This window comes from Corylus avellana, chromosome 11 (genome assembly GCF_965113065.1).
Source record: "Corylus avellana chromosome 11, dhCorAvel1.hap1.2, whole genome shotgun sequence".
Lineage (NCBI taxonomy): Eukaryota > Viridiplantae > Streptophyta > Magnoliopsida > Fagales > Betulaceae > Corylus > Corylus avellana.
Window position 1 is genome coordinate 17,215,302 of NC_142500.1, and position 13,863 is coordinate 17,229,164.

The window sequence follows — 13,863 nt, forward strand, 5'->3', positions numbered from 1 at the left end:
CTTGGGGATTTAAATCATGGCTTGACTCATTGACTCCCATGTATATGGGATATATTTTATTCCTTTTCTGAAGGTCCTATTCCTTATGCATTTTGTCCATACATTCATGGTGTTGGGGACAGTTGCCCACTGGCACTGCAAACAAATTTTAGACAAAATTCAAAACCTTGGCTGCAATTATGATGGAGTGGGGTGGGGCATGATTCTTTGCTTCCCATTTGACAAGACTTCCATTTTGTCAAATATTTTATGAAATAATTGAGTTTACTTTATAATGACATTTTTTTTATGGGTATTTTACTTATTAAGTCGTAAACTTACTCTGAAGTATTTGGCAAGTCTGATATTTAAAGAGTCGGACCATGGTCCGGCCAATTTCTTGATAACTCAAAGGATGAGAAAAGAGGGTGATTTCATAAAGTTTATGTTGTTGGTGTATCATTTGTAGTGCAACCCTACCATGTTGAGGTGTCCACCTGTTGACTATGAACCCATCTTTAACGTTATTCAGGATTGTGATTCGACTTTTGATAACATTTATTTGCCATCGTATTGGGATTGTTTAGACTCGCGTTAATTTGGAAGCTTTTAAGACTTGGCCCGTAATATTTTATATTTGGCTCGATAACTAGTCTTGGACCAAAACGCTTGATGATTATTATGCTTAAGTTATGATGTTTTAAGTTATTACTGTGGTTATTATTATTTATGTCTCTTGCAATCATTGTAGTCTTGCTGCTCATTCTGTCATTTATGTGAAGTTAGTTTCTACAACGATGCCCAAATCGCAAGTACAAGACTGTCTAACATCAGAGTAAAAATAAGAAAAATAAAATCAATAAACCTTTGTGGACACAGAAGGGTTTTAAGAGCATGCTGCATGAATCAGATTGCAAAAGTCCAGAGATTTCAACCCACTTCATCAACTATATGTTAATCCAGATGCCTCTGTTCATTTAGAATTTGGGAAGTTGGATCGATATAATTCCTCATCTACGATCACAGGTGGTATGCTCCATGTTCCGAGTCGATGTCCAGATATCTTCCCACCTAAAAAGAATTGAGAAAAGAGAATTCATGTTGAGAGAAGAAAGAGGCTTGATATCATTTTATCAAGCCCTTTAGAGTAGCAAATTACCTTCTTTAGTGGCTTCTTCACATCTTTTCTGGTAATTCAAAGATAGCTGGGGATCCAAGGTTTTCAGTAAACTCTCGTACTTCTGTTCAGCCTCAGCAATGTATTTTGCCTGGGGAGAGAAAAAAATTGAAAGTTTACCAAAATGATCCAGTGAATTAACCTACTGGAATCATTCCATTGAATTATTTGACTGATAGTAACGGGTTTCAACAAGTAAAGGGAAAAACTAAGTTCTCTGCTGAGTCCAAGCATCTAATATATCACTGCGTAGGCCAGCTCCGACGAGTCATGGATATATTTTTTTGATACTTAGACCAAATGGCATCTCCTCGTCCCATAAACAAAGGATGGAGGATCGGGCCATGGCTTCAATCTTGTAGGGATGCTTGAGTTCTACTTATAAAAAGAAAAGAAAAGATAAGAATATGGCAACTATGGCCGCCCTTTTCGGCAAATAATGCTCTGTTTTGAAGCACATCACTGACTTCCGGTAATTGTTTTAAAGCCCATGGCCACAAATTGATTAAGACATGCAGATTTAGATTTGCCTGAAAACAAAAGAAACAGATTTTTTTTTTTTTTTTTTTTTTAATTTGGATTTAAATTGAACTTTAATTTTTATCTAAGATCCCAGATAGTTGTATCTACTTTTGAAACCCAAAAAAAAAAAAAGAAGAAGCAAAAACAAAAACAAAAACAAAAAACAAAAACAAAGACAGACAAAGACAAAGACAAAGACAAAGACAAAGACGGGGACAACACAATGGATGTGTTATAGCGAAAAGTTTGGACACCTCCTAGACACGTAATCTAAGAATCCATATCTCTTTGAAGATAACTAGTGCAACATTATAAAGATACTAAAACATTCAGGTTATAAATCAGCCAAGAAAATGAGGCCACCAGGCAATCAAGATGATAATTTCATCTTTTAGTAGGAAACAGACATTAGTATTTTATTGCTCAAAAACCAAGAAAATCCAAATATATTGATCACCTCGAAAGAACCTAGTATTGTTTCGAAAATAAACACTGTAAATAAAAAATCAAAGTTGATAACTGATAAATAATCCCTATATAGTTTTAGCTTGGAATACATTCAAAACAATTTATTTATTTTTTTGATAAGTACATTCAAAACGATTTATGTTTGTTGTGCCCTTTTATGTTGAGTGGTTTGTTGTAATTTGGAAAAAAATATATATATATTCAAAGCTATTTATGGACAACCAATTGATGCTTTATGTGGCAATAAAGAACCTAGATGAGCAGCCTGGCATACTCACCAGCATAGTTGGGGCCTTTGAAGCTCCACATATTCTGACAAACATGCGCAAAACATTGAAACTATTCTCTATTACATCATCCTGCATGGAAAGCAATAGTGTATTGAGAAAGAGTTGGATAAATGAAAATCTACAGATATTAGCTGGAAACCATGACAACGATAATGAACTAACCTCATAGTCAAACCTACACATTTTGTGTCAACTCTGTATTGAGTAAAACTGGCTTCACGCTTGCCACAATAATTTCAACATGGAAAAATAATAGCATTAGTCATCACACTAATTACATAATAAATTAGCATTTTCCTAAAAGCAGCCAATTATTTTGAGTACTCTGCACCACTTTAGCAACCTTAATAGATAAAGAGCATGTGCAGATCCACATGTAGGCATGTAGCCAAGCACAGGTTCTCAAATCTCAAGCAGTGTAATGTTCTTTGACTCAGAAATGCAGATCATTTAGAATAGAGAAAGAGTTTATACAAAATTTATGGTAAATTATTGACCACTAAAACTTTCCACGTAGAATTAAAACAAAGCATGGAAAGACACAAAAAGAGAAGTACTTACAGATCATCAGATACCTCCACTAGGAATTCTGAGACACAGAGAAACTCCATATGCAAATTATTAACCTTCACAACAGCTTCAAAGGAAACATATTTTTAACCTAATTAAATATGCTTGCTCCAAGGACTTAAGGACAATGGAAGGCGTATTACATCAAAAGTATACTAACTGCATCACCATGTTGGACAATAACAATTACATTATTACAGGATAATATCATGCTGTTAAGTTCAGAATTTTAGTAAGAATATTGGTGCACAGTGAAGAGTAACCATATTGCTTTAAGAACTATGGCAAATATTCCAGTAATTGAGCAACTGTGAACACAAGAAGTCAGGTTGTGATTTCACAAGACCTGAGAAAACTTGGTTATTAGTTCTTGACATCATGTCATTCCCACTGTATTCCATATAAGGCTGAAAAAAAAACTGAAAAGACAAAAGAAGAGAAACCCTGCTCTGAACTTACATTTAAGGACAAGAGCGGTAATTATATCTTGACATAAAATTGTTGCTACGTTATTCAATGTAGGTATGGAAGGATAAAAAACGTGCTCTCAAACTTACATCTCAGGAAGGAGAAAACGTATAATTAAGTTCAAAAATTTTAACAAAGGTAGAAGTATATGAACAAGCTAGAGAAGTTTACCTCTTCTCCTCTCAGCTGATATAGAAGAAGATTTAGAACTCGATAATCAAACGATTTTAGATGTATTGCCCTCAACACATCTTCAACAGAGATCTGAGTAGCGAAAATTCAATCAAAATCTAAGAAGAATAATATGGTCATGCCTATTCCCTACTGCAAAATAAATCTTTTAAAGTACAGAAAGAATTCCTAAGTTAAGAAATTTAGGAGTATTATACTCTGAATCGCAAATTCGTTAAAAAGTGCAAAAGCGCAACCCAAGTATGCATGAAGTACACAAGATAGAGAAACCTAGCAAGTAGCAGAGAAGAGATCTAAAAAAGCTTGAAAATTCGAAAAACTACAATCTGAGGCAGCCCAGAGAAACAGAGTCTTATAGAATAAATCCTTTAATTTCAGTAAGGTCCTCAAAACTATGACCGTTTCTTTCCCTCTATGGACACCACATTAGGCAAGATGGAATCATCTTCCAAATTGCATCAAGTTGTGATCTAGGCAGTTTACATGGACTCTTTACTCAAATACAATTGCCCCTTGCATTAAATGCACCAGATCTCAATGTCACTAATGCAAAGACATACTTAAAACCATATTTCTTTTATTTCATACTCTTAAAAAAACTTTTATTTCATGAAAGATCACAATTCACTAATAACAAAGTTCTCAAAATATTGTCCAATTTAATTTCTTCATTCTCTAAAACCATTCCGACATAGATTTGAACAGCAGGCATATCTTGTTCAACTTGATAAAATTGATATGAATAGAAATCCGCTATTCACTGTTGTGTGCCTCAAACAAATCTCTTTTGTCCTGTAGGTGCTCAACAATAAATTGAATTACTGTTGAAATTCGAAATTAAAATTTTACACTTGATTGAAACTTTAGAAATAGTGTATTCAAAAGGAGACTAAATTTCTTCATTCTCTAAAACCATTCCTACATAGATTTGAACAGCAGGCATATCTTGTTCAACTTGATAAAATTGATATGAATAGCAATCCGCTATTCACTGTTGTGTGCCTCAAACAAATCTCTTTTGTCCGGTAGGTGCTCAACAATAAATTGAATTACTGTTAAAATTCGAAATTAAAATTTTACACTTGATTGAAACTTTAGAAATAGTGTATTCAAAAGGAGACTAAATTGGCCAATGGAGCCTGCTTTCTTAGGGTCAAAGGTATAATCTACTATGTAGGTCAGCGTTCTCAAAAACTTCCTCACATCTAGAAGAGACTTAAAAAAATTGATTGTAACTCTAGAGCCCCTTGAGTTTTGTAATCTATACCTTATTTAATCTAAAAGTATGATATAAAAAAAGTAATAATAATAAATTTACTAGTTTTGCTAAACAACAAAACTGATGGACTTCATAAATTCAAATAATAACTAGCAGTCTATTCTATTTGCAAATGACTAACCCCGAGTAATTAAAAGAACGTGAAAATTTCATTCTAATTAAAATGTCTGTCAATTTCCAAAAACATTATTAGGATAACACAAAAGCAACATACTGTGTGAAGAACTATAATCCACAATGATTATACTAATTTACGCAAAAAGGAGATGATGATACACATACCTTCTCTTTGCTCATCAGTGCACAACAGAGCTTTCTTTCTAAAGCCCAATACTCTTCTCCACACCTAAATTCTTCTCTTATCCTAAACCCATCAAGCAAAAGGACGCTCAACTCAAAACATAAATTTCTTCAATTTTTTCAAAAATAATAATGTAGAAAGGAAGCAAGAGTTTGTGCCTTTCTGTCAAAAGATCACGGCATTCAAGTAGACCCTCAAGTTGTACAAATGGATTGCTTTTAAATGCATCTGTGAACTTAGTAATCAACCTCTGGTTTCCTTCCTGTGTCTCAAATGAAATTACATTGGCCAAGCAAAAGTTGATTAGCAAGTTAGAAGACATTAGTAGTGAGGTCCCAAAAAATCATTTGTACTATCACCTTGGATCCTCTTTCTGAAACAGTGATTCCACTGGTTGGTAGATGCAGCATCTTCTCATTCAAACTATCCAGCTGCATCAATAAAACCATGAATGTTGAGGACAAAACAAAGCAAATATATGGTAGCTGAAACTTAAAGATTAACTTATCACGACTGCAAATCACTCTGTAATTCAACTGTGCTTGAACAATGTCCTAAGATAATTTCATTACTCTACAAGCTCCCTTTTTTTTTTTTTTTTTCTATTGCCATGTGTATAAAGAAACACATGAGGACAAGATTCATTCCCTTGGAAAAAGAGCAATCTAATTGTGTTTCCTAGTGCAAGTATTTCAATAGAAGATATTGTTTTAGATGCCCCATTTACCTATCTATAAAAAAAAATAAAAAATAAAAAAAAAGATGTCCCATTTACCAGTTTAACAGAGGTAATCAAAAATTTAATGAATGTTCTCCACTTCAATAAAAAAGATAACTGAACATAATATTTCTTCCATATTTTTACCTGATAAATAAAACTTTCTGTGAATGAAAGCACAGGTAAATATTTGAATAATGATTGCGGCCTGTTTACGTCCATTCCATGGAACATAAAATAGGATCTGCACTGCTAAATCGAAATGCATTATCTTATAAATAAATGAAGCAAGACACTGAATTTAAAACCATGAGATTTAGCATTTAATTCTACATTGCTGATAACAACAAAGAAATACGGACGATAAAGATTATAAGAACAATATTTTCTATGAAGTCCAAATAACCAACAAACAAAGACAAGGGTTCCACCTGTGATAGTTGATTCAACAATAAAAAAAATATTCGAAGAAGAAATCAAGTATGTTTCTCCAATACTCCAACACACAATGCAGCTAAGGATTAGTATACAAGTATCTGCTCATTTTCCCAACTGATCACCAAGGAAACTTCAACTGTAAACTACTACTTTAGCCCTATACGAAGTAAAATACAAGTACTTACAAAATCCTCAAGAGTAGAATTTGCTCGTTGCATTGCATCCAGCCCAACCAGAGCCATGTCTTCAAAATTAGTTTGTAACAAACCGGGATCCTCCTCATTTTCACAATCATGCTGCAAAGGATTATCAACAAAATTTCGACAACAGCCTACAAAGACATTGCAAATCTTAGCTAAAATACTGCTAAGAATTTTTGTGAAGCCTTGTCACAAAGATATACAATCTTTTGGGAAACAAGAAATAGGCAAAATGATATATATAAAACATTAAAATTTATCATTATCATTTGAACATCTAAGCCAATATTCCAAGGATAAACAATCTCACATTTTTGATGGCATATTTGTGCTTGGAAATGGCATTAATTTTCCCTTCCCTTCATTTTCTTCTAAGAACCAAAAGAAGGGATAAAGCTAGCCCACATAGAATAACGTTTTTTCCTATTTCCTCCAACGCAACATATGCACATGGCAAGTAATAAAGCATTCAAACAAAGGATATCCGCATCATAAAAAACCGGCTAAATCACTACTTATCTCAAAAGTTAAATCTCGAAAAAAATAATAAATTTAATCATTAATTAATATTCTAACATTTCCCTTACATGTGGGACTAGTTAATATGCGAAATATTTTAACTGAAAATAGGGGGTAAACGTTAATAGGGCTCTGCTTCATACTACGTTAAATCACGGATTATCCTTAAGAAATGGTCATTTTAATTATTTAATTAATATACTAACAATATGTAAGAAGAAGTAAATTGATCATGGCTAGCATACAACAACCATTATGCTTGTCTTCCACTTCTTTTGTGCCTTCCCGACTAAGCCAGAGCGACGCTTCCTCAAGAAACGCAGCTGAAATCTACAAAAAAGAAATTAACATCATAAGCATTAGCCATTGCACCCTAATGATGGTGAAATGTGGAAAATCACTCACCTTTGGCATGAGTTCTGAGACCAAACTGCACTTCTTTTCCAAGCCCAGCTCTCCACACGGTTGTATCTTTAGCGTATTATTTTTCAAAGAATAAAACCATATCAGCAGAGGAAATATATGACTTATGATTGGTTCAAAATTGTTTCCCCAAAACGAATTTGGGAAAAAAAAAAAGAAAAAAAAAAATTGCGTAGATAAAACGTGAATTTGGTAGGAGTATGGCAGAGATTATTACCAAGAGGGCGATGAGATTTGTGAGGAAGCGATTAGAGTCGCGATCGGATGAGGTCGCTATGCCACGAGACTCCATGAACTCTAGCGTCCTCTGTACTTGCTCTAGCTTTTTAAGTTCCTCCATTTTTGCTCACTGATACTCTGCCTCTCTCCCTCTCTCCATTAATAGACATAGCCAACTACAAGAGACGACGCCGTTTTATCAATCAAGTGCATATTCCATGAGAAAATTACTATTGAATTATGAAAATTGGTTTTAAAAGTAATTATTACTACCACATCAATAAATGAGGGTATGTTGGCCTAGTGTTTACATTTGGCTCCATCTGATTTGATAAAAATGAGTAGACATGTTCAACTTTCACTCGCATAGGCAAATAACATTAATTTTTTTCTGCTATATTTTTTATGGGACTAGAATTAGATTATGAGAAACGTTAAATACACATTCCGATACAGTAGTGCCAATCAGCCATTGATGTATATATATATATATATATATATATATTAACAATAGCTAATTCAAAAACTGATAGACAATGTCTCATCAACTTAGTAGAATGAAAGTGTAATATACCGCATTGCACCTAAACTATAGGTCAATCTTACTTTAAAGGGGCAATGGACTATTAGTTTTGGATCGTGATCCCCTACCTTACAATTGACGTGACCAAATTGCACTCTAATTTGAGCCACAATTAGCATGCCCGACTTGTACTACAATTCAAATAGCCGAGCCCACAAAGAGGGAAGCTGCAGCCCGCACCCCAAACTGTTCGGAATGGGTGGGCCTCACAACTCCCTTATGTGAGCTGCCCCAATTGTTAAAAAAACCTAAGGCATTTGGACAATGAGACACTACACCTTCTTGAGAGAAACTTAAAAAAAAAAAATTGTGAGAATTTTTTTCTTGCATTCCGACCAACTAAATAACTGATAGCAAAGGCAGCTTACAAGAAATGGAGTGATTGAGTTCACAGTATGATGGCAAGGAAATCAAACATTGGCCGCTACATACAAATGAAAATGAATACAATCAATCACCCAACAACAGATTCAAGAGCGAGCAGGACCTGTATCTCATTGGTACAAAACAATGCTATACGTTAACAAGAAGTACACCTCCATTTTATTCTTTCTCTGTGGTCTCTCCCTCAAGCTCCAAAATGGTGAGTAAAAAGACCAGGAAAATTTCCCTGGCTGAAAATGCAATGTCCCCCATGACATAGCTATGCGGGTACCCAGCAAGTCAAACTGCTTCAGACGAAAATAGGCGCAGTAATTTGATCCCGTGTTGCAAGAACAACATTAAAAAATTCTTTCAGAATTTGTTGCTTTATAATGATAAGTTGTCTTCCTTGCTTGTAACGAAGCTTAAATTTGGTGGGTTTGCTTCTGTTTTAACCCCTCTTCAACTGAATTGCTTGTCTCAGTTGTATCTTGTTCTCGATTTTGCTCCCGTTTGCTTTCCCATAGCTTCCCACTCTTGCTAATGGCAAGAATCAGCTCAAGCTGTTTTTGCTGCTGCTCCTACAGATAACACAATCAAGAAACTAAAGTCAGATTGAAAGCATTTTAGCACCTAAAAATTATGTTCAAGAAATAATACATGTTATGTTACAACTCTTGACTTCAGTGCTTTATAGCATTCAAGTTTCTGGTCCAACATTTTTATTTTACCTAAGAAGGTGATCCTAGCTATTGAGAGAAAATTCTATAGATTTTTGTGGACTGGGAGTGAGCTTTGCTCAGCAAAAGCTACGGTTGCTTGGGACCTTCTTAGTGTTCCAAAGAGTGAGGGTGGTTTGGGGTTGAAAAAACTGGAGAGACTTACTTTGTATTCTTTATGTGGAATGAAAATTTAATTCATCGAAAATAATAACAATAATAATAATTATACATGTTATGGCCCCAATACATAGTTCTCACCATCAATTGTATTGATACGCAATCCCAAATAACAAAATAAATACATCAAGAAATCAGAGGAATAAACTTACAAACAGAGATAAAAGTACTTTGTGCAGAGAAAGAAAGAAAAAAGAAAGGAAAGTTAAATTAAATACGGAGATAATCCTCCAATCTAGAGATCAAATCTTGCAGAAAATAATACCAGCAGTCCATTTACTATTCTACTAACCCAGATATCTAATAGTCAACTTCACATAACTCACTAAACTAGTAAACAAATATCATAGTCCTCAGAGTTAGTATACATATTTTTATATGTACCTGCATTGCCAGCAGCATCTTTTGAATTTCACCAAGCTCCTTTTCCAGAATGTCTTCTTGCACTGCTAATGCTCGAGTGGCCTCTGAATTCTTTCGAGCCAAAGCTGCAGTCTTTAAGATTTTTAAACATACGGTTAGGATGAGTTGAGTTGAGATTAAGGCATAGGAGTTGAGTCAAGTTAGAAGTTAGAACAAATGAGAATCTGGAAAATTGAATTAGTTAAACTAGTTACCAACAAACAAGGTGATATACAATACTTTTATCATTATCGACCGTTCCTTACACCAATTATCTAGGTTAGAAGAAGGGATACTAACCAAATGAACCTATAGAAAAGAGCCAGGCCTTATACAAAAGGCTAGGAGGTTATCTGTCTTCTCAAACTCCACCAATGTTTAAACATCAACTCACAAAATTCACACATCCTCCTAGGCTCAGTACTGTCGCCTTTCAATACACCAAAACCATCCAAATCAATGATCTAGTATTTGATCACTATTTGGAGCTACCACCAGTGCTTCCAAGATGTAGAGACACCCACTAGAATAAGCCATGCCAATTTTGTTGTTTAACACCGTTGACAGCAAACACACATTCTAGTGCCCAAAGTTCCAAACAAGTGGTAGCTCCGGAACAAACACCACTTCAAGTCTCATCTAATATTATTCTTTCATCCTTCTACACTCATTACCTTAATATCCTCTCTATGACCCTAATTTCATGAATCTGTTATTTCTTGGTGGTCAATCCTTCACTGAGAATGCACGTGTGATTTTACTAGTAATTTTATTAAGCTACGCCACTAGTCTGATCAGGAGAGCAATGTCAATGAAAATGCCCAAAGTGGATATAACCACACAAGCCAACGAGTGATAGTCCTATTGTCAACATATAATACTCTCCCCTCTAATTATCTCATGTGCACTCATATGCCATTACCTTTTACTTAAAAGTCCATCTTATTCCAAGTATCATCTTATTTTGAAATTCCTAGAGTCCAAAATAGACATACACAATTCAATCACACATCTACCCCTCTACATCGTCTCTCCAAAAACCAAGATACTAAAACCTAGCATACACAAAGGCAGCTTACCTTGAATATGAATCACATAAGACAACTTATTAGATCTCCTATGCTTGCAAACATAATTCTTTTTTTTTTTTTGATAAGTAGTTTGCAAGCATAATTCTGCAAGTTTGCATATATAATTATTGCCTTCTTCAGTACCAAAATAATGTTGGAGCTAACATATTCCTATGTTTGGACTCAATTTCCACCCGCTACTTAGCTCTACAATCTTCAAAAGGATTAGATAGAAAAGGATCAAAACAGACTTAGAGCTACAAACCATGTCCAGAAATAGAACTTAGAACAAGGGTAGGCAAAATCATAGATAATGCATCGATCCATAACTGAAATCCACATATGCATTGACAAAAGTAACATGCTGATACTAAGGAGCAGAATGATCATATTTTTTGAAGTTTAAGTGCATTATAATATGCATTGAGTGTTCTTGCCTAAGCACAGAAGCAAGGCAAAGTTGCGCTGAATGTGATTCAAGAACTAAGCTTCCATTTTGACCACAGAATGGTTTAAGATTACAAACCACCAGGCACAATTATGCAATTTAAAGACTTTGGCATTAGTCATAAAAGATTACTACCTAGTGTGGTCCTCTAAAAGCAAGGGGTTTAGAAGGGACGTATACAATCAAGACTTGAACCCACTGACTTGTATGTGCCAGCTTGATACAAATTTAACTATACTAATTGTTGGAATTAATGGGTAAAAACGTTCACAACTGTGTATGGTTCCATATGTAAACAATTAGATCCAACAACAATGTGTTTGGTCTGAGTTTTAAAAGCCATTCCCTATCCAAATACTGGAGCAAGGTTGTCATATAGACAATTAAGCAATCATTGTACGACTGAGCACATATAGAGTGTTAAACAGCTTATAGTTAGGGCATAGCCAGACTCTACTAACAAAAGCAGCACAATTTATAACTTGATAAATAAACAAACCAACGACACAAAACACCCTTATCAAGAAATCCATCACAATAGTTCCTTATCTTGAAAAGTGCAATTCCAAACTGGATTTTATATACATCTTCTCCTATAATACTCCACTAGTCAAACTCGAGGTGAATGAAGGTCCTCAAACATAGATTCGTTTTTTCTTCTATTGTTTCTTTTTTTAATCTCTAGCTTACACTTGTTACTCCCCAAGTTTAAATTTTTAAATTTTCTCAGCATCTTCCCAACTTGGACATATTTCCATTTGATCATATGATTCTATTGAATCACATGGTTCCTAGCAGGCTAGCAAAGAAGCATTCAATCCCATCATCAAGCGGAAATTTTTCTCTTGCCTAGTTGCATGAAAATTGAAACAATTTTCAATAAGTTAAAAGAAAATTTAACGAAACTAAGAGCAACCCATGAATCATCATGCTTCAATTACCTCAGCAATGGGATCCTTGAGAGCCTTGCGCGTGACCCGAAACCTTATCCCCAACTTCTCAAGCTGCCTCGACATGACCCGAATGATCGTCGCGGAGCTCCGCAGGTCCTCCTCCAATTTCTCAACCCTCTCCAGCAGGTTCACCTCCACCCCACCCTTCACCGTCTCCCGGCACACGCGCCTCCACTGCCGCCTCCGAATCCACGCGCCAATTACAACCCCACCGGCCAACAGTACGACCCCCCACACCGAAACCCTGTTCCCCATTTCCACCAGAACCGCCTTCTTCCAGCCCAGACTCGCCGCGACACCGACCGAAACGGCCACCGCCGACGAAACGAGACAGAGCAACTCGGCAATCGAAAGAAACGAATCGAAATCGAAACCTCCCCCGACGATGTCGTTTCTGTGTAAGGTAGTGTCGGATTCGTAAGCTCGGAGACGAGTTCGGTGGTGGGTCTTGGAGGAAGTGAGAGTGTATAGGCGTAGGGGTTTGTGGGTTGACTTCTGGGAATGCAGGGGGGTTGTGAGATGGCGAGAGCAAGTAGGGGTTTTGGGAGGGAAGTAAAGGGTGAAACGAGAGGATGAGTTCGTGACGAGGTTTTGGAGTGCGAGTGGCATTTTTGCTGGGACTGTGGCTATGAGCGGGAGTTTCAGAGGGTCAGTGCTGTTGTGGATTTGGAGGGCGGGAGGACATGGCCAGGGTTTGGAGGAGCTGCACAGAGAAAGGGGCTCTGGCGATGGATTCGATGGCTTGCGGCTTCGCGCGCGGGGCTCTATCCGGGCACGTTGGTTTTACTCAGCTCAGTTTAACGCTTGAAAGCGATCTCACCCAAAAGGCCAAAAAGAAGGGGGCAAAGCAAAACAGTTGTGAATAAATAGACGTTGGCCTACCTAGCTACCCGTATGCTGATGGAGTGATGGGAATGGATATGGGTTCACTCCATTTCATTTAAAATGAATATAAGATTTTATGGGCAAAGTTCAAATGGATCGATTTTTGGGTACTTAAATTTATCTCATACTATGTTGGCCAATCTAGTGCCAATACTCCAATACTCGTATGCTTGAAAATCATAGTAGGCAGTTTCAAGTAAGTTTACTCACATTTATAGTAAAAGTCCTACACAAATTCCTCTCGATTTTTGTGGGTTGTCTCCTACCTTTGAAAATTTTCCTACAGGACCTCTAGAGGCTCTAAAACTCCAAAAGGCTCACTATTTCTTATGGTTTAACATTGTTTAAGGCTTAAATGTGAGATCTTTTATAAATCTATGCATAAAGCTCCCAATTTTTTCATCTCTACCATTTTTCTTTCACCAAAAACTCCTCAAGGCTTGACTTTGGTCCCTTCTAGTTCGAGTAGAACATTTCCTACTAAAAAGATAGGGTTT

The 13,863-nt window shown here is 36.0% G+C and overlaps 2 protein-coding genes across 2 annotated transcripts; both read right to left on the minus strand.

The window, feature by feature from the left end:
• Positions 1-724: 724 nt before the first annotated feature.
• LOC132166431 (ATP synthase subunit B) lies at positions 725-7,912 on the minus strand. Its single transcript, XM_059577241.2, has 14 exons — positions 7,762-7,912; positions 7,527-7,592; positions 7,373-7,451; positions 6,588-6,733; positions 6,112-6,213; positions 5,606-5,677; positions 5,405-5,508; positions 5,228-5,309; positions 3,646-3,738; positions 2,998-3,062; positions 2,599-2,611; positions 2,425-2,505; positions 1,139-1,247; positions 725-1,050 (listed from the first exon to the last, which is right to left on the minus strand). The coding sequence occupies exons 1-14, from the start codon at positions 7,882-7,884 to the stop codon at positions 953-955; spliced, it is 1,233 nt and encodes a 410-aa protein (XP_059433224.2). The 5' UTR covers positions 7,885-7,912; the 3' UTR covers positions 725-952.
• Positions 7,913-8,645: 733 nt separating this feature from the next.
• Positions 8,646-13,313, minus strand: LOC132166763 (uncharacterized). The gene is made up of 3 exons (XM_059577643.2): positions 12,470-13,313; positions 9,993-10,103; positions 8,646-9,290 (listed from the first exon to the last, which is right to left on the minus strand). The coding sequence occupies exons 1-3, from the start codon at positions 13,088-13,090 to the stop codon at positions 9,135-9,137; spliced, it is 888 nt and encodes a 295-aa protein (XP_059433626.1). The 5' UTR covers positions 13,091-13,313; the 3' UTR covers positions 8,646-9,134.
• Between the last annotated feature and the right edge of the window lie 550 nt (positions 13,314-13,863).